Below are 18,953 nucleotides of genomic sequence, written 5' to 3'. Positions count from 1 at the left end.
GGGGTAACAGATGCATGATCATGTCCTTAGAATAATGATGATGATGGTTGAGCTTCTGTGCTGAGCATTATTTAATATATTTATTATTTGTATTTTTTATTTAATATAAATTATAAGCTTATTGTCAGCAATCCCATTTTACAGATTAGGAAATAGGTTCAGGAAACCAAAGTAACTTGTTCAGATGTACACCTCTGTTAATGCTAGAGCTGGAATGTAAATCTGGTTGAAAGTTAAGGCCAGTATTATAATCATTATGTGACAGTTTTTATTTTGCCACTTCAGTGATTCATGTTGCCTGGGAAAATGAAGAGAAATACAAATGACATAAAGAAGCTGACCTGACACTTGGGCTTAGACTTGTAGCACAGCTTTACTTGCCTCCATCCTGGATCTCCAGTTTAGTTTCTCAAATGCCTTAGGTATGACTTTAGTGTCAAACTGTTCAGTTCTTAGAACCACTAATTAGTAATGGTAAAATTGACTAATGCCCATTTCCTCTTCTGGAGAATGGGAATGCTAATACTAACATTAGGGGCATTTGAGAAAATCCAGTAAGATGACTGTAATGTCTGTAAAGCATTGAGCACAGTGCCCAGTGGCTAGCAGCCACTCAGGACAGGCTAGATCCTATTCTCTTCCCTCTCCAGGCTGCCAGGTGAGGCAAAGGGTCACCTGACCTGACTCCACCCCTTCTCTTGCATATTCTCCTGTGCGGGCCTGGAAGCTCTTGCTGCAGTGGCTTAGCAACAGGGTAGGTCAGAGAATGTGGGTCAGGTATTAGAAGTGGTGCTTGGGATCCTCCGGAATACTAACAGGTGTCTGTGGCACATACTCGTCCAGTTACGGAACCTGGATACCTCAGAGGGGCTCTTTCCTCCGCCCTCTCACCCTTCTGCTGTCTTGGCATTCCCTCTCACAGGGGCTCCTGGTCAGGCTACTTCTTGGTCCTGTCTGCTACTGTCCAGTAAGATGTCTTTGCTCCAGCACCACACCCCCCAGCTCATGGGGTGTTTAAGAGAGCCTTCCTCCACAATGGCTGCCAGGATAATCTTTCTAAATCAACTTGACCTTGTCATTTCCCTACTTAAAATGTACTAGTTTTCAGGACTGAGTAAATTACTCAGCTTTTCATTGATCCAGCAAATACTGAGGCTGGGGGCGGGAGGGTACTGTGTGCCTAGCATTCATACAGACTCAAAGATACAGCAGTGAGCCAAGCAGAGCCGAAGCCCTGCCCACGAGGAGGGGCCCTGTATTTCAGGGGCCCTTTACAGCTTTACCTGCCCCCAGCTCCCCGCCTACCTCCCATGCACCGTGCATACGCTGGTCTCTTCACCTGCTGAGCCTTTGCACATTAGTCGTGTTACACTAGTCCACTCCTCCCAGATCCCTCCGTTCCGCCACCCCCAACCCGTGCCACCTCTTCAAGACCTCGGGCTCCCCTGCAAAATGAGGCCCCTCTTCCTGCCAACTGAAGCCCTGTTGCCCCTCCCCTGCCTCCTGGGGATTGTGAGCTAAGAGCCAGGAGTGAGAGGCTTAGGTCGGCAACTCCCGCTCGCCTTGGCTGGCCCCTCCACCGCACAGAAAGCGGGGGAGTAGCGTGGGCCCCCACCCCATCTAAGAATGTCTAGTCCCCAGGTAAGCATCCGCAGCAGCACGTGCCTCCTCCACGTGCTGTCAGTGATCACGGCGGGGGTTGGGGGGCGTGGGGAAAGAGCTGTCCGGGGGTATTGGCGCCCAGCCCCGGCTTGGTCTCGTCCATCTTTTCACCTGGGCATCTTCGCCGTTGCTGCCATCCCGCAGGGCGCGAGGAATAGCGGAGGGGGAGGGACGAGGAGGAGCACGCTGATGTCTTCAGCTTGGACGGAGGCCGGTTCTCTGTTGGGCTGTTGGCCTCTAGGGGAGCGGGTGGAGTCGGGTGGCTGCGGGGAGGCATGTCGTTTCTCACACAAGTGGCTGTGCCCGTGGCTCACTGCCTGCCCATGGGGAAGTGTCACTCGGAGCGTTCTCGCACCAATGCTGCTGGGTTCCTGGGCACAGAACTCACACCGTCGCCCTTGCCTTTCCCTAGAAAGCCCCGAGTCACACGCAACCCTCCTCGCTCCTTTCAGGAGCAGCCCGAGTCTAGTCTGCCGTTCCGGCTCGCTCACCTCGTTCTCCTTACCAGACTCATGGCTGATTTCCTTTTCTTCAGCTTTCCCCTTGAGACCACCCTCCACTCGCAACCCACATCTGAGCAAGACACCCTCCTACACCCTCTTACTAATTAAACATTACTGCCCAGTCACAGCGGCAATGCAAGATCACACCAGCTATCACAACGGTGACCTCCCTGCCGGCTCTGCCTCCAGGTGCCCCTCTGTCCGTGGGATCTAGCCTCCTCATTGTGCTTTCCTTTTTGCAATTTCCTTTGCCAAGAAGCTACCCTCGCCACCGCCCCACCCTCCCTGCTACTGCCCACCCCTTTTGTTTATGCTTATAGAGTCGTAAATTTCCTGTTGGTGGAGCCTTCCCCTGCACGCCTCACAGACTTAGTCTTCCCTGGACACACTCAGCAACCTGACAAACCTTTGTCGAACAACACTCGTCACACCGCCTTCACTGTCCCTGCACACATCTGCCTCCCCCACCAGATTCCCAGCCTCCTGAGGGTGCTCTGTGTGCCCAGAACATGCAGGCTGGGCACAGGGCAAGCATCAGCAAGCACAGTTTTTAAAATGAATAAATGGAAGATCGTAAGTGTCAGGTAGATGCTTGGGTGTGTTGAAGAGGCTGGATTGTTTGTTTGAGAAGGCTTCTCATGGGACAGACTAGACAGGCTTCGAGTGACTGAGTGCAGGGAGAAGATCTCAGGTAAGCACCAGAGTGCTCTATTAATTTAACAATCACCAAACAACGTCTATTGTCAGGCCTCATGCTGGGCACCGGGGATCTCGGTCGGCACTCAAGTTCCTTTCCCTGTGCTGGAGAAGGAAGACTACATAGGCGGTGCCAATACAGAGTGCCAACTGTCACACGGTGAGCAAGGAGGTGTGGCAGTGCAGAGAAGGGCACCTCAAGACTTGAGGGCGTGCCAGGCTTCCCAAAGAGGACCACCACCCAACCCAAGACAAGAAGCGGGCAGAGAAGGGGTCAAGGGGCGATGCAGAAAGGACTTGCATACCAAATGAAGGAGTTGAGCTCCATCTTGAGGGTGCTGGGAGCCACTGATGACCTCCAAGCAGCTGGGGAGTGACACAAGCTAGTCCTGCCGCCACTGCTGGGCAAGGTCTCGGCTCTGACCCCTCCTCTGAGGAGCCTTCTCTGAGCCCCCTGACAGGCAGGACCCCTCCTCTATGCTCCCTTAGCAGCCTTGTCACCTCTTCCTTTCTGTGCAGGGTTGACGCCTCTGCCAGACCAGGTTTTTGAGAGACAAGACCAGGTTTTAATCTTTTTTGTCCCAAGACCAAATGTTTGCTGAATGAACGGATTGTTCTTTTTTCCTCTAAATTTCACCAGCCCTTACTCTCAGGTCCACATCCTTTCATACCTGGAGCCTATGCATTATGCAGCAGATGGGTTTTAATTGGGAAAGAGGAGGCCCAATTCCAATCCTGGCTCTGCCATTTACTGGGACAAATTGTTCAACTGTCCTGAAACCTCAGTTTCTCCACCTGTAAGATGAGTTATCACCATGAACAGTCTGTAAGTCTCCACACGCATGCATGAGTCTTTTCCTGAATAGACTGTAAGCTCTATGGTCTAGGCAGGTACCAAGGACTTTCCTCAGCACCTTGCTTGATCTGAGCTTACAACAAATAAAAAATGATCAGTCCTGTTGGTTGGTGGACAGCAGAGTACACAGGAAAGAACCCTTAAGGTGAAGTTGGAAGTCTTGTTCTGCCACTTCCAGTGTGACCTTGAATGAGGTTCTTCCCCTCTCTGAATCTTCTCTGCTTTACCTGGCAGACCTCACAGGGCCATTGGAAACCACAGAGATGAGTGTGCTTTGTGAATGAACAAGATAATCTGGTAGACAATTAATTGAACATTCATTAAACAGTGAAGCAGTGTAGATGAGGTGTGTCTCGTAACTTTTGGACACACCCCAGGTATCTCTGCAGAGAAGCAGAGATGCTAGGATGCTGCTCTTTCAGGCAACAGTAGGCTAGACTGGAACAGAGGTGTTTGGTCTCGCCAGCTGAGCCCTGAGACTCAGGACAGACCAGGAGGGAAGGGTTGACAGGGAGGGAACATAACTCTGGTCCTTTGCTCCCCTTCCCATCCCAGATTTGTCTGGCTAGCCTTGCTTCCTGTCTTACGTTTTGAGGGAATCTGGCATGACAAGGTCTCAGGAGTCCCAGTGGCTTTGGGATTATAGCTACTGACACCCCTTGGTGAATAAAGCTGGCCTATGGGAGCAGTTAGCTCTGCCATGCTGCCTGATAAACTCTTAGCTCTAAACTCCAAATCCGGCCCCTTCTCATCCTCTGCATCTTGGCGGCAGTATTTATGGGAAAGGACAATGACTTGTCCTAGCTCTTGCCCGGACCAGAAACGCCTGGGGCTGTACAGAGGGCTATATGGAAGCAGAGTCTCAGCTTCCTCACCTTGAAAATAAGTGGGGATTAAATGAGAAAACAGATGTGGAAACACCTTGGAACTTGTATATCGTACTCAAGTGCAGGATTCTGTATGTGGGTAGTGTGTTTACAACCGGTGGGCCTCCCTCTTTCAGAGAGCACTGGGGCTCTTTCTCCAAAAGCAAGGTTCACAATGCAGTTTATGTGTAAGGAGTGCACATATTTGGTGAACACAGAGTGAACACAGACAGAGCGGGACTGTGAAAATGGCCAGGGCCAGCTGATCCCTGCTGCCAAAGGAGGCTGGGGGAGAGAGGAGGACCGGCAGGGGCTGCTTCTGCGTGGAAAGGCTGTAGTTGCCCCGCTGGGCTGGCCATCGGAGCTCCCTCACCCCCCTGCCCCAAAGACCTCCTTCTGCTGAGATCACGCCCCTCATAAGAAGCACCAGATTTAGAATCAAACAGGTGGGATTGATTCTACTCACCTAATATGTGACTGTGAGCAAGTATGTCCATTTCTCAGGACCTCAGTTTCCTCAGCCATGAAATGGGGAAAATTATAGTAGCATCTCCCCAGGTTGTCAGAATCAGGAAAGAGAATGTGGTAAAAGGGTCCTGTGAACTATCCAGGGCTGTCTGTCTTCATTTCGTGTTTCTCATCTCTTCTGCTGTTGGTACTGGGCCTGCTGCTGGGAGCTGTCTGAACTAGGACCCTGAGGCACCTCAGCCATACCCTCTCCTTCTGAGGGAGGGAGTGTGGCTGGAGGGGCAAAGGAGCCTGGATCTGCAGCAGGCCCTTTGTGCTTCCCCCCCATCAGGCAGCCTCTCGCCTCCTGGGCCACTCCTAGGGGTGAGGGGGTTACCTCTTGCCAGTGTTTTGATTTCCGTGGGCTCAGTCTAGAGTATTAAAAGTAGCTTTGTCTTCCCTTGTAGCTCAGTTGGTAAAGAATCTGCCTGCAGTGCAGGAGACCGGGGTTCGATCCCTGGGTTGGGAAGATCCCCTGGAGAAGGAAATGGCAACCCACTCCAGTATCCTTGCCTGGAAAATGGGGTCGCAAAGAGTCGGGCACAACTGAGCGACTAACACTTAACACTTACTTACTTTGTAATGTAAAAATAAAGGAGGCTCATTTATGATGAAGGTCTTTATGACAAGGGGCTCATCTCTCAGATTGGGGAATGGCCCATACCCCTTGGACCCTGGGCCATGGGGGTGCCAGGCGGGTCACTGTATGGGCTGGAGAGAGGTCTGTGCTATAGCGCAAGAGGCATCAGAGACGGGTGGAGGCTGTGGTCATGATTCATAGCTATGGTTCACTCATTTTGCTATTGAACGTTCCAAGGCATTCATCTTCAGCACCTTTGTCTCACCTCCTGGGTCTCCTCCATTAACCTGTAGTCTCCTTCATTCCAGCCAGTGAAATGATGTTGGGAGGGTGCAGTTCTAGGGTGGGGTCTAGGGGAACAGGAGGTACCTGGTCCCTGAGAGATTCTTTTGGGACTCTTTGACCTTGGCAACCCTATGACCCTCTCTCCTGGGCCCCAGGTGAGTGCAGCAGTTTCTTCCTGACCAAAGAGCAGAGCCACCCCCAGATGAATGAATTTACCTGGAAGGATGTTGTCAATGCCTTATCCCTGGCCAACATGATCCTGGGGCTCTTCTCCATCTTCTGCAGCTTCTGCAAGTATGTCTAGGGGTCCAGCAAGCTCTTTGCCAAGAGCTGGAGCCAATGGCATGAGGGAGGGAGGGGTTTGTCTAGAGAACAAAGCACTGAGGCATACAGATTGACTCAGGGCAGGAGAAAGTGCAGTGGGTTAGGAGTCGAGGGGTGAAGATCCTAGCCTCAGTTCAACTACCAGCCTGATATGTAACCTTGGCTAGGTCACATCTTGAACCTCAGTTTCTCCCATCTTTTTTTTTGTTTTTTTTTTGGTGCAGCATGCAGGGTCTTAGTTCTCCAACCAAGGATCAAGCCCATGTCCCTTGCATTGGGAGCACATAGTCTTAACTGCTGGACTGCCAGGGAGTCCCTCTCCATCTGTAAAGCAAGGAACTATTATCTCTATAGATCTTTCCAGATATGGCAGTCTAGAATGGTTTCTATAAGAAAATCAAGAGATTCCATTCCTGTAGCCTTTGCACAATCCTTGGGTAGGCAGGCTATCATTAAAATTTTTTTGATTCTTAAATTACAGCATATGACCTGGCAGAATAGTTAAAGTTAACTGTTCTGGAAAGTCTGAGACATGAGTATGGGTCCCCCCCAAAATTGTAAGCAAATTATATTTCTATGAATTGAGTTGTATTTCAATGCCTTTGTGAAATCAGAGGTTTAAAGATAATCTCTTCATGGAGACTTAACCATTGGCAAGTAACTTCTCTGGATCTGTTTCTCATCCATAAAATAAGATGGTTTTACCTAATGATGTTTAAGTTCCCTTCCAGTTTGAAAATTCTCTGAATCTAGGTTTGGGGGTCTCATAAATTGAGACATACCTGCAGCAGAAAATCTCTATCTTCTTAGTTCAACCTAATCTTCTGGGAATGTAGTATTTAAGGCCATGATGGTGGGCCCAATTCCCTTTAGACACATAGTGAAGTAAAAGTCGCTCAGTTGTGTCTGACTCTTTGCAACCCCATGGACTGTTTACTCCATGGAATTCTCCAGGCCTGAATACTGGAGTGGGTAGTCTTTTCCTTCTCTAGGGGATCTTCCCAACCCCGGAATCGAACCCAGGTCTCCTGCATTACAGGGGATTCTTTACCTGCTCAGCCACCAGGGAAGCCCCTCTAGACACATAAATATGGGTCTAAACAAAGGAAATTCTAAGGTTGTTTTAGGACTGCTGAGGCCTAGGGTCAGGCTCTCTGCTTTTGCTGGGCCACCCAAGCATTGCAGTCAGTGCGTTAACTTGGGTGTGGCCTCCTAGGGCAAGTTGGCCTGAGATTGTTATAGCTGCTTTCAGACCGGGTCTGGGAGCATGTGCTGGAGAGAAACACAGAATCCTTGAAGGTGGGATTTCCCTGGTGGTCCAGTGGTTAAGAATCCACCTTCCAATGCAAGGGATGTGGGTTTGATCCCTGGTCTGGGAACTAAGATCCCTCATGCCGTGGGGCAACTAGGCTGATGTGCCGCGACTAGAGAAGTCAGCTCCCCACAGTTACTGAGCCTGCATGTCACTGTGTACCACAACTAGAGAAAGCCTGTGCACTGCAACGCACAGCCAAAGAGAAGGAATCCCTGAAGGAAGGGTATGAAAGATATCTTGGAAATCATTTAGAGTGTCAAAAATACATGAGATGAAAACTAATAGAACTACAAGCAGAATGTTATGGATCTATTACCATAATTGGATGTTTAGCAGGCAGAAAATCAGTAAGGATATAGTTGAATAGCACCCTTGACCCACTGGATCTAATTGATATTTTATATAATATTTGATCCAACAATAGCCGAATACATGTTATTCTCAAGCTCACCCAGATAGACCACATTCTGGTCTGTAAGACATACTTTAACAAATTTGAAAAAATATAAATCATATGAAGTATGCTTTTAGACCAAATGGAGTTAAACTAGAAAGAACAGAAAGATAACTAGAAAATTCCAAAATACATGGAGGTTAACTCATTTCTAAATAATACATAGACAAAAAAGTCTCAGGAGAAATTAAAAAATATTTTGAACTAAATGAAAGTGAAAATACAACTTATCAAAATGTGTGAGATGCAGTGAATGCAGTACTTAGAGGGAAATGTATACATTGTATGCATATATTAGAAAAGAAATCTGCTCTGCCAAAGTCTATGTCAAGAGAACTAGAAAACAAGCCACAGACTGGGAGAAAATATTATAAAGGATACGTTTGATAAAGAACTATAGTCCAAAATATACAAAGCTTAAAATTCATCAATAAGAAAACAATTCAATTTGAAAAGGGCCCAAGAATTTAACAGACACCTCACCAAAGAAGATATACAGATGGCATTTAAGCACATGAAAAGATACTCATCAAATGTCATCATGGGAATGCAAATTAAATAACAATGAGATATCACTACACACCTATTAAAATGACTAGAATCCAGAACACTGACAATAACAAATGCTTCTGAAGATGCAGCACAACAGGAGCACCTGCTCATTGCTGATGGGAATGCAAAATGGTACAGCTCCTTTGGAAGACAGTGTGGTGGCTTCTTACAAAACTAAGCATACTCCTACCATGAGTCAGTATGTCAGTGTTAGTTGCTCAGTCATGTCCAACTTGTTGCAACCCCATGGACTGTAGCCTGCTAGGGTCCTCTGTCCACAGAATTCTCCAGGCAAGAATACTGGAGTGGGTAGCCATTCCCTTTTTCAGGAGATCTTCCTGACCCAGGGATTGAATCCAGGTCTCCTGCATTCCAGGCAGATTCTTTACCCTCTGAGCCACCAGGGAAGCCCAACTTCTACCGTACAATCAAGCAAATGAATTGAAAACTATGTTCAAAGCCTGTACTTAGATGATTGTGATATTTTACTCATAACTGCCAAAACTTGAAAGTAACAAATGTATCCTTCAGCAGATGAATGAATAAATAAATTGTGGTACATCCAGACAATGGACTATCACTCTCAGTCTTAAAAACAAATGAGCTATTAAGCCCTAAGAAGACATGGAGGAACATTAAATGCATATAACCAAGTGAAAGAGGCCAATCTAAAAAGGCTACATATTATATGACCTCTACTACACGACATTCTGGAAAAGGAAATATGTCTCCAAAAATATGGAGACAATAAAAAGATCATAGTTGTCAGGAGGGTTGGGGAGGACATAAATAGGTAGAGCACAAAGGACTTTTAGGACAGTGAAAATATGCTGTATGATGTTATAATGATGGATATATGCCATTATACTTTTGCCCAGAACCATAGAATGTAACACCAGGAATGAACCCTAAGGTAAATTATGGGCTTTGAGTGATTGCAATGTGTCAGTGTAGGGTCACTTTTGGTATAAACCAAGGCCAGAATGTATCATTCTGTAATGATATTGATAATGGGAGAGGCTATGCATATGTGAGAACAAGGGTAATGGATCTCTGCATTACTCTCAATTTTGTTGTAAACCTAAAATTTCCCGAAAAAATAAAGTCTTTGAAAAAACTGAAAAGAAGGAGGATCTAAAATCAATTACGTAGGCTTCCATCTTAGGAAACTAGGAAAAAAAAAGAGCAAATTAAATCCATAGTAAGCAGAAGGAAAGAAATAATAACAATTAGGATAGAAATCAATGAAATTGAAAACAAGAAGTCAATAAAGAAAATCAATGAAACAAAAATCTAGTTCCTTGAAAAGATCAATATAATTGATTAACCTCTAGCCAGGCTATCCAAGAAAAAGAGAAGATACAAATTACGAATATCAGAAATGAAAAATGAGGACTCATTACATGGACATTAAAAGTACAATAAAGGAATATTGTGAACAACTCTGTGTCCACAGACTTGATAGCCTAAGATGAAACAGATCAACTTCTTCGGAGATACAAAACTCACATTGGAGAAATAGATAATCTAAATAGGCTTGTATCTGTTAAATCATTTGATACAAACCTTTCATTTTACAGATGGAGAAACAGAGGCCACAGTGAGATGGTTGTGTAGGCTGGGCTAGGACCTAGGATCTCCCTTGCCATCAAATACGCCTGGAATTTAGAATTGGAAGGGACCTTGTTTCTTAATGATTACCTATAGAGGGCAGCCCTTTGAGAATGTGGGTTGAGAATATGAGTATGAAGGGGATGTAAGTCTGTGTGTGTGGTGTGTGAGGCAGCACAGATCAGAAAGGATGTGAGTTAGGGAGCATGTAGGAGTGTGTATATGTGTGCTGGCTAGCACAGGAAGCGTATTGGTTTAGTTGGGGGTGGGTAGGGGTGGAGTCTCTTTGATACTATGAGAGAGCTGTCCTGTTTGGCCTGTGGGCCTGCACTTTAGGAAATGCTCCTGCGCCTCGTGGATGGTTTTGGTCAGCTTTCTATTAGACATGGCTATCGGGTCAGCAACCAGACACCTGAACATCTGCTCCAAATCTGGTGAGTCCAGGCCTCAGATTCATCATCCCTGACCCCAGGAGCACCCATTCCGGTTAGCTCCACTGTCCTGTAATATCCAGCAGGCTTCCGGCAGTCACCACCCCTGTTCAGTCCCTCTGAGTGTAGCCGAAGCAGCCCTAGAACAGGAGTCTGTGAGCCCCGCAGCCTAGATCTGGCTGCTCTGCTGGTTCACCTGTGGGTCTCTGGCTGCCCTTCTCCTGGCCTTCACTTGGCTTATCTGCCCTGTCTCCCTCTCAGGGCGGATCTGGGAGTGGGAGCTGTGGTTGTGGAAATGGAGGTGTGGAGAAATGAAAAATACCCCAAGCAGAGCAACTCACTTAAAAGATAATAAAATATTCCCAAGTAAGATTTTGCTTGAAAAAAAAAGGGTTCCATATCATTAATTTGTTTCCAACTGTGGTCCAACCCTCGCATGTTGAAGGACAGGAAAACTAAGACCTAGACAGAGAAAGGCCACATGGTCAGCTTGAGGCAGGGCCAGAAGGAGACCCTAGTCTTTGATCAGCAGACCACCCCAGGAAGCAGCATTGCCTCCCGGCCCCTCAGAGACCTGACAGCAGGATCCTGCTTGTCACCACTCCAGCTCCCCCAGCAGAGGGGACTAAGATACAAGACATGTGAGCGGAAGTTCCTCTAACTTTGGCCTTCTGGAGCAGGAACCGAACTGAATGACTTCGCAGTCTTCACCACCTTCGGCCTGGCCTCAGCCCTGCTTCTAGGCGTGGATGGACCTCTGAATGGGTTACTGGCCATCATCTATGTGTTAGCTATTTCATTCCGCCTCTGCTTTTATTCGACAGGTGAGTGGAAACCAGACTTGTGGCTGAGGGTAGGAAACTGGAGGGGAGAAGCTGTTGGATGTCAGAAACCCGGGAGCAATAACTGACTCCTCTCCTTCCTTTCATGGAGACTCTTCCTTCCTTCTCTCTCCTGCTGCAGGCCCACTGGAGGTTTCAGGTTGCCTTGGCTGAGCCCTGGTCTAGGGGGCGGGAACCCTTGGTTCTTAAACCAGCTGTGCTTTTTTCTTGCTGTGTGACCTTTGGATGGAGCACATGGCTTCACAGACCCTAAAACTAGAGGTCATACTCCAGTTTCCCAAAACAGATGGGGAAACTGAACTCCAGGGAGGGTAATTGCCTTGCCTAAGGTAACAATGCAAGGGATTGCGGAGGCAGACAGAAATATCTCAAAGGCCTCTTTACAGAGGCTTCCTAGGTGCCAGGGCACAGGCCTGGTCCTAGCTGCCTGCTTCACCTTGGGGATCCAGTGCAAAACCCACACGCCATCTCTGAATAACTAAATTCTTTACAGCTGGCCGCTGCCCTGAGAGTGAAGGAATTTGGAAAATGGGGTAGGGAAGACCCAAAGAGAGAAGGGCTTCCTCCTGGGGATGCTTTAGAGCAGTGGGAAGCAGTTAACCCCATCTTTTCTTTCCCTGCAGGCATTCCTTTCACATACAAGGGTCTACCCTGCCCCTATGCTTCCTGTGTTTTGGCTTCCACCTCCCTCCTGACCAAAGGCAACACATTCATTCTCTCTTGCATGGCCTCACTCATGATTCTGTTCATGATAGACCAGAGCTACTACCCACATGATGAAATCCTGGAGTCTGAGAGCTGGAAAAAAATGGTCTATCTGGGAGGTAAGTGAAATGTATTGCTCTTAATGTCACTAGTGATCATTTATTATCATTGCTGCTCATTGCCATGATAATGGCATCTCAGAGGGCATCAGAGGATGACCTAATTTAGATGGGAATGCCTAGAGGGAACGAAACCTGGGTGAAATCGGTCAAAAGGTAAAAACTCCAGTTACAAGATAAATAAGTTCTGTGCATGTAATGTACACCATGGTGTCTACAATACTGTATTGTCTATTTGAAAGTTGCTAAGATAGTAGATCTTAAAAGTTCTCATCACAAGAAAAAAAAATTTGTAACTTTGTGAGGTGATGGATACTAACTAAATTTATTATGGTTATCATGTTGCAATATACACAAATGTCAAAGTTGTTGATATATCTTAGACTAATACTAAGTTATATGTCAGTGATATCTCAATAAAACTGGAAAAAATTAAAAACACATGAAAACTACAAGATGATTTGCCAAGCAGTGGGAGGGGTGGTTCAGAAAATGAAACAGAGCTTTGTGAGTGCTCTGAGGCAAGGAGCAGCCAGGTGCATTTGAGCAGCAGTGTGGCTGAACTTGCTGAGAGAGGGCTGGCAACAGACTGAGGCCAGTGAAGCGAGCAGACTGGGTGGGATTGGGGACTGGATCCTGGAGGCAAATGAGAAGTCTCTGAAGGGATTTCTGAGCAGCAGTTTTACATGTTCACTTTGACTGTAATGTGGAGAATAGACTGTAGGAGACTCAGAATGGAAGTAGGAAAACCAGCTTTTTATCACATGAAAGGTAATGGTGGGGGTAAAGATGAAGAGATGTGACATGGGTGTTGGAAATACTGTACAGCTGATACTGAGGAAGCAGGTTCTGGGCTATAGCAATTGAGTAAAGGGTGCCAGGCCCTGAGGCCCTGGTCACACTGGGGCCCTGGAAGACGTCTCCCTAAGATTTCCCCGATTGATGGTCTTCTTCAAGGAACACCGATTTTTCTTCTTTTGAAATGCACTCATGTAAACAGGATGACATCTATGCTTAGTTTCTATGTGGGTCCACTTGGTTTGAAGTGGTGGCTCAGATGATAAAGAATTTTCCTGCAATACATGAGACCCAGGTTCAATCCCTGAGTCTGGAGGAGGGCATGGCAACCATTCCAGTATTCTTGCCTGGAGAATCCCATGGACAGAAGAACCTGGCAGGCTGCAGTCCATGGGGACGCAAAGAGTCAGACATGACTGGGTGACTGACACTTTCGCTTTTGGTTATTTGAAGGTCCTGGGTTCCATCCTGACTCTCCCCTTTAAGCTCACGCCCTTTCTTCTGTAGCATTAGCACCCACAGCCCTGTCCAAGTTCCAAGTGCTGGCTCCTCCTGTGTCCCAGTTGGCAGAGGCACAATGAGGGGAGAAGACACCTGGTTTGGAGCTAAACAGACCTGAGTTCAAGTTCTAACTTCAGCACATATTAGTTTCCTGAATTTGAGCCTGCTGCAGTTTTCTTCATCTCTAAGACGAAGCTGATAATCCCTACCTTGCAAGATTCTTGAGATTAAATGAGGTAATGTATATAAATCCTTTGGCACAGATGTGTCCTGTAAATGGAAATTTCTTAGCCCCCTTCTTCCCTTCACTAGCCCTTCTCTTATTTCATTGCAGCAGTGTTTCCCACAGTGTTCTTTGTAGACACCATTGATCCCCTCTTCTCAAAATAGATGGCACACTTGACAGCCTTCCATGGATTGTCTGTGCTATGTGGGTAAAGGGGGAGACTGCACCTCAAAACCTGATACCAGTTGATACTGAAGCCCTGCTGGATAGATTTCAAAATACCTGCTGTGGATATTGGAGGACAGCCAGTCATCCTTTTAGACCAAGTTGCCTTCTCCCCCAGCAAGAGCTCTGTACATCTGAGGAACTGCTCTATGGCTACTGAGACCTTTTTTCAGGACAACTTTGGTTTAAAATATTATCTCATTAACTCAACAAATCAATGACTGTTCTCTAGATGTAGTATTCCGAAAAGTTATGACCAACCTAGATAGCATATTCAAAAACAGAGACATTACTTTGCCGACTAAGGTCCGTCTAGTCAAGGCTATGGTTTTTCCAGTAGTCATGTATGGATGTGAGAGTTGGACTGTGAAGAAGGCTGAGCGCTGAAGAATTGATGCTTTTGAACTGTGGTGTTGGAGAAGACTCTTGAGAGTCCCTTGGACTGCAAGGAGACCCAACCAGTCCATTCTGAAGGAGATCAGCCCTGGGATTTCTTTGGAAGGAATGATGCTAAAGCTGAAGCTCCAGTACTTTGGCCACCTCATGCGAAGAGTTGACTCATTGGAAAAGACCCTGATGCTGGGAGGGACTGGGGGCATGAGGAGAAGGGGACGACAGAGGATGAGATGGCTGGATGGCATCACTGACTTGATGGACATGAGTTTGAGTGAACTCCGGGAGCTGGTGATGGACAGGGAGGCCTGGCGTGCTGCGATTCATGGGGTCGCAAAGAGTCGGACACGACTGAGCGACTGAACTGAACTGAACTGAATACCTCTCTGTAACTGCTTCTTATCCTTAGAAGTGGTCCTTTTCAGGTCGCACGTTCTGATTTCTCTTGAGGAATATATGCCGGTTCCTCCCATGGAAATGCCATAGACTATACACCCCCTCCCTCCATCTGAGCTTTCTGAGGCAGACTGTGTCTAGTTTTTAACATCCAAGCAGATGAGGGATTGAATCAGGACCTTGTCCGAATTATATACCCTTTGTTTCCTTATCTGAAAAACAGACTTAATCCTCAATCACAGGGTAAGTCTGAAATGTGCATGAAGTACTTTTTGTAACCTGCCCAGCAGACTGTCTAGTGTAAAGAGTGCCTGTGCTCTACTATGTACAATTCTTTGTGACGCTATGGACTGTAGCCCACTGGGCTCCTCTGTCCATGGGATTTCCAAGGCAAGAATACTGGAGTGGGTTGCCATTTCCTCTTTCAGGGCATCTTCCTGACCCAGGGATCGAACACGTGTTTCCTGGATTGGCAGGCAGAGTCTTTATCACTGAGCCACCTGGGAAGCCTCTAGTGCAAAGTAGATCTCCACAAATGTTGGTGCCCTTTGGTGGTAAATCTGAGATTGAAATTGTGTTGCGGGAATGGAGGGGGGGTTGCTCCCTCAAGACCACCCCTGGGTCAGTGCTTCTCTAGGAGGACTCACAGGATTCTGCAGAGAGTCACAGATATAGCTCAGATTTGTTATAGCAAAAGGATAAACCAAATCAGTCAAGGGAAACTTGAAAGGAACCAAGTCTGGAGGGAACCAGGTGCAAGCTTCCAAGCATCCTCTCCCTGCGGAGTCACACAGCACACAATTCTCCAGCCTGAATTGTGACACTGCTTGTGAAGGTCTGTCTTCTAGGAAGCTCTTTAGAGACTCAGTGCTGAAGGCATTTACAGGGGCTGGACACATAGGTCCCCTCTGCCTGGCGGTGGTTTAGTTGCTCAGTCGTGTGCATCTCTTGTGACCCCATAGACTGTAGCTCTCCAGGCTCCTCTGTCCATGGGATTTCCTAGGCAAGAATACTAGAGTGGGTTGCCATTCCTTCTCCAGGGGATTTTGCCAACCCAGGGATTGAAGTCTCCTGCGTTGGCAGGCAGATTCTTTACCACTGAGCCACTAGGGAAGCCCCTCCCCTCTGCCTCAGTTCAGTTCAGTCTCTCAGTCGTGTCCGACTCTTTGCGACCCCATGAATCGCAGCACGCCGGGCCTCCCTGTCCATCATCACCTCCTGGAGTTCACTCAGACTCACGTCCATCGAGTCTGTGATGCCATCCAGCCATCTCATCCTCTGTCATCCCCTTCTCCTCATGCCCCCAGTCCCTCCCAGCATCAGAATCTTTTCCAATGAGTCAACTCTTCGCATGAGGTGGCCACAGTACTGGAGTTTCAGCTTCAGCATCATTCCTTCCAAAGAAATCCCAGGGCTGATCTCCTTCAGAATGGACTGGTTGGGTCTCCTTGCAGTCCAAGGGACTCTCAAGAGTCTTCTCCAACACCACAGTTCAAAAGCATCAATTCTTCGGCACTCAGCCTTCTTCACAGTCCAACTTTCACATCCATACATGACCACAGGAAAAACCATAGCCTTGACTAGACGGACCTTAGTCGGCAAAGTAATGTCTCTGCTTTTGAATATGCTATCTAGGTTAGTCATAACTTTTCTTCCAAGGAGTAAGTGTATTTTAATTTCATGGCTGCAGTCACCATCTGCAGTGATTTTGGAGCCCCCAAAAATAAAGTCTGACACCGTTTCCACTGTTTTCCCATCTATTTGCCATGAAGTGATGGGACCAGATGCCATGATCTTAGTTTCCTGAATGTTGAGCTTTAAGCCAACTCTTTCACCCTCCTCTTTCACTTTCATCAAGAGGCTTTTTAGCTCCTCTTCCCTTTCTGCCATAAGGGTGGTGTCATCTGCATATCTGAGGTTATTGATATTTCTCCCGGCAATCTTGATTCCAGCTTGTGTTTCTTCCAGTCCAGCGTTTCTCATGCCTAGCATGTACCAAAATTCCAGACTTCCACAGATGGAAATCAATATTCTGCATTAACTACCTCACTTGTATATCCAGTTGCTCTCATCAGTTTTTATCAGTGTAGGAAACTTTATTATTCAAGATTCTAGGCTCTTGGCCCACCTTACAAGCAGGATTTTCTAAGGATAGCAGTCTTAGGCCTGCTATGTTAACTCTTCCACATGTGTATAATACTGTATTGACCCCTATCACATGTTAAACTTGAAACAATATGAATATACTTTTTTTTTTTCTTTTCTTTTTCTAGCAAGAGATCCAGGCAACTCAAATGTATTCTCGGCAAGACTGATTTCTGATCTGAATTTGACAACACAGAATCTGAGATGGCATTGTTGTTGTTCAATTGCTAAGTCATATCTGACTCTGTGACCCCATGGACTGCAGCACACCAGGTTTTCTTGTCCTTTGCTATCTCCTGGAGTTTGCTCAAACTTGTCCATTGAGTTGGTGATTCTATCCAACCATCTTATCCACTGTCGCCCCCTTCTCCTCCTGCCCTCAATCTTTCCCAGCATCACAGTCTATTCCAATGAGTTGCTCTTCGCATTAGGTGGCCAAAGTATGGGAACTTCAGCTTCAGCATCAGTCCTTCCAATGAATATTCAATAGTCAGAGCTTCCCTGGTGGCTCAGATAGTAAAGAATCTGCCTGCAATGCAGGGGACCTGGGTTTGATCCCAGGGTCGGGAAGATACCATGGAGAAGGGAATAGCTACCCACTCCACTATTCTTGCCTGGGGAATTCCATGGACAAAGGAGCCTGGTGGGCTATAGAGTCCATGGGGTTGTAACAAGTCAGACACAATTGAGCAATTAACACTTTCACTTTCAGAATTCCAGAGAATAGCGAGGAGAGATAAGAAAGCCTTAAGTGAACAATGCAAAGAAATAGAGATTGCATTAGATTGTAATTATCTAGTTACACAAACTTCATAAAGGTAAGGCTCATGTGCCAATGGTTTTTTAGTGTGAGTAAAAACTGAAGGCTGGAAAGATGGGGATTGGACTTAGAGGGTGGAAAATACACATAAGACAGCTTCATAAGAATTGAGTGTTTGCCTTTTTCCTTCTTCTAGGTGTGATCATGCTGTTTTTGTGTCCGTTCTCGATAACTGCTTTTTACTGCCTGACGTGGTCACTCTCCTACATCTTCTTTCCAGATGCTCTGTGGGGCAGGGCAGCATGTCTTAGGCCGCAGTACTGAAGATATTAAAACAGCCACTCCCACGGGCCTCTGTGGGGTTTCTGCCAGCATGGTGGGCCAAAGCTTGCCTTACACTCACTAAATCTTTCCTTGTGTCTGTGTTGTGCAGTGCTAGGTACATGTGGCCTTGAACCAGAGCAACCCACAGTAAGGCCAGTGGCCTGTACTTCTTCCTCTTTGTTCAGGATTCTGAATCCCTTAGTGACAATAGTTGTTTGTGTCATACAGAACAGCTTTTTCTTCCAAGCTAAACTTGGGCTGGGTTTGAGTTCTAGTTCTGTTACCAGCTGTGTGACCTGGTGCACTAAGATTTGTCCCTTAGAAATGAATGAAACCCTTCAGAATTGGTGTATTCTCCACCTTGTCCTGCCTGAATATAATAACTCCAGTGGTAAGGTGGGGCTTACTAATGGGATTCTTATGTTTATAGACTCTGGCTCTGTAGAGCAGAGCTGATGGCAGGGCAATCCTGTTGCCCCATTTATGTGTAGGATTTTTTTTTTTTTCACAATTAAAACTTCTGCCTTTTGCTTTGTTTAGAGATTAGACACATTGGCCTCTTGAGGGCATCATTTGGCCTCTAGGATCTCATTATATGTTTTTTTTTCCCCCTCAGCTCTAAAAATATTAAACTGAAGATATTCAAAGGACATTTCATATTCTAAAATCCAAATTGAATAGAAATAAAGAGAACTGTATGGAACCCTAAAGTGGCACGTCATAGAGAACTCAGGCCCACTAAAGGTCACGCTCACGGCACTGCCTCTGGACTTTCCACCTCCAGCTGGTGTACTAGAGGATTATTGGCTCATTCTGCCCCTTCCTCAGCCAGCGCACCAGACCTCCTTTACCTCAGGTCTAACTTCTTGAAGTTTGC

At 46.7% G+C, this 18,953-nt stretch overlaps 1 protein-coding gene across 1 annotated transcript; it reads left to right on the top strand.

Moving 5' to 3' along the window:
* The first annotated feature begins 6,157 nt into the window (after positions 1 to 6,157).
* TMEM269 (transmembrane protein 269) lies at positions 6,158 to 18,076 on the top strand. Its single transcript, XM_052636464.1, has 5 exons — positions 6,158 to 6,249; positions 10,548 to 10,645; positions 11,323 to 11,466; positions 12,108 to 12,308; positions 17,949 to 18,076. The coding sequence occupies exons 1-5, from the start codon at positions 6,158 to 6,160 to the stop codon at positions 18,074 to 18,076; spliced, it is 663 nt and encodes a 220-aa protein (XP_052492424.1).
* Positions 18,077 to 18,953: the final 877 nt, after the last annotated feature.

This window comes from Budorcas taxicolor, chromosome 3, assembly GCF_023091745.1.
Source record: "Budorcas taxicolor isolate Tak-1 chromosome 3, Takin1.1, whole genome shotgun sequence".
In the NCBI taxonomy this organism is placed as follows: Eukaryota; Metazoa; Chordata; class Mammalia; order Artiodactyla; family Bovidae; genus Budorcas; species Budorcas taxicolor.
The sequence above is the reverse complement of the archived record's forward strand: the minus strand, read 5'-3'. Positions and strand labels throughout refer to the sequence as shown.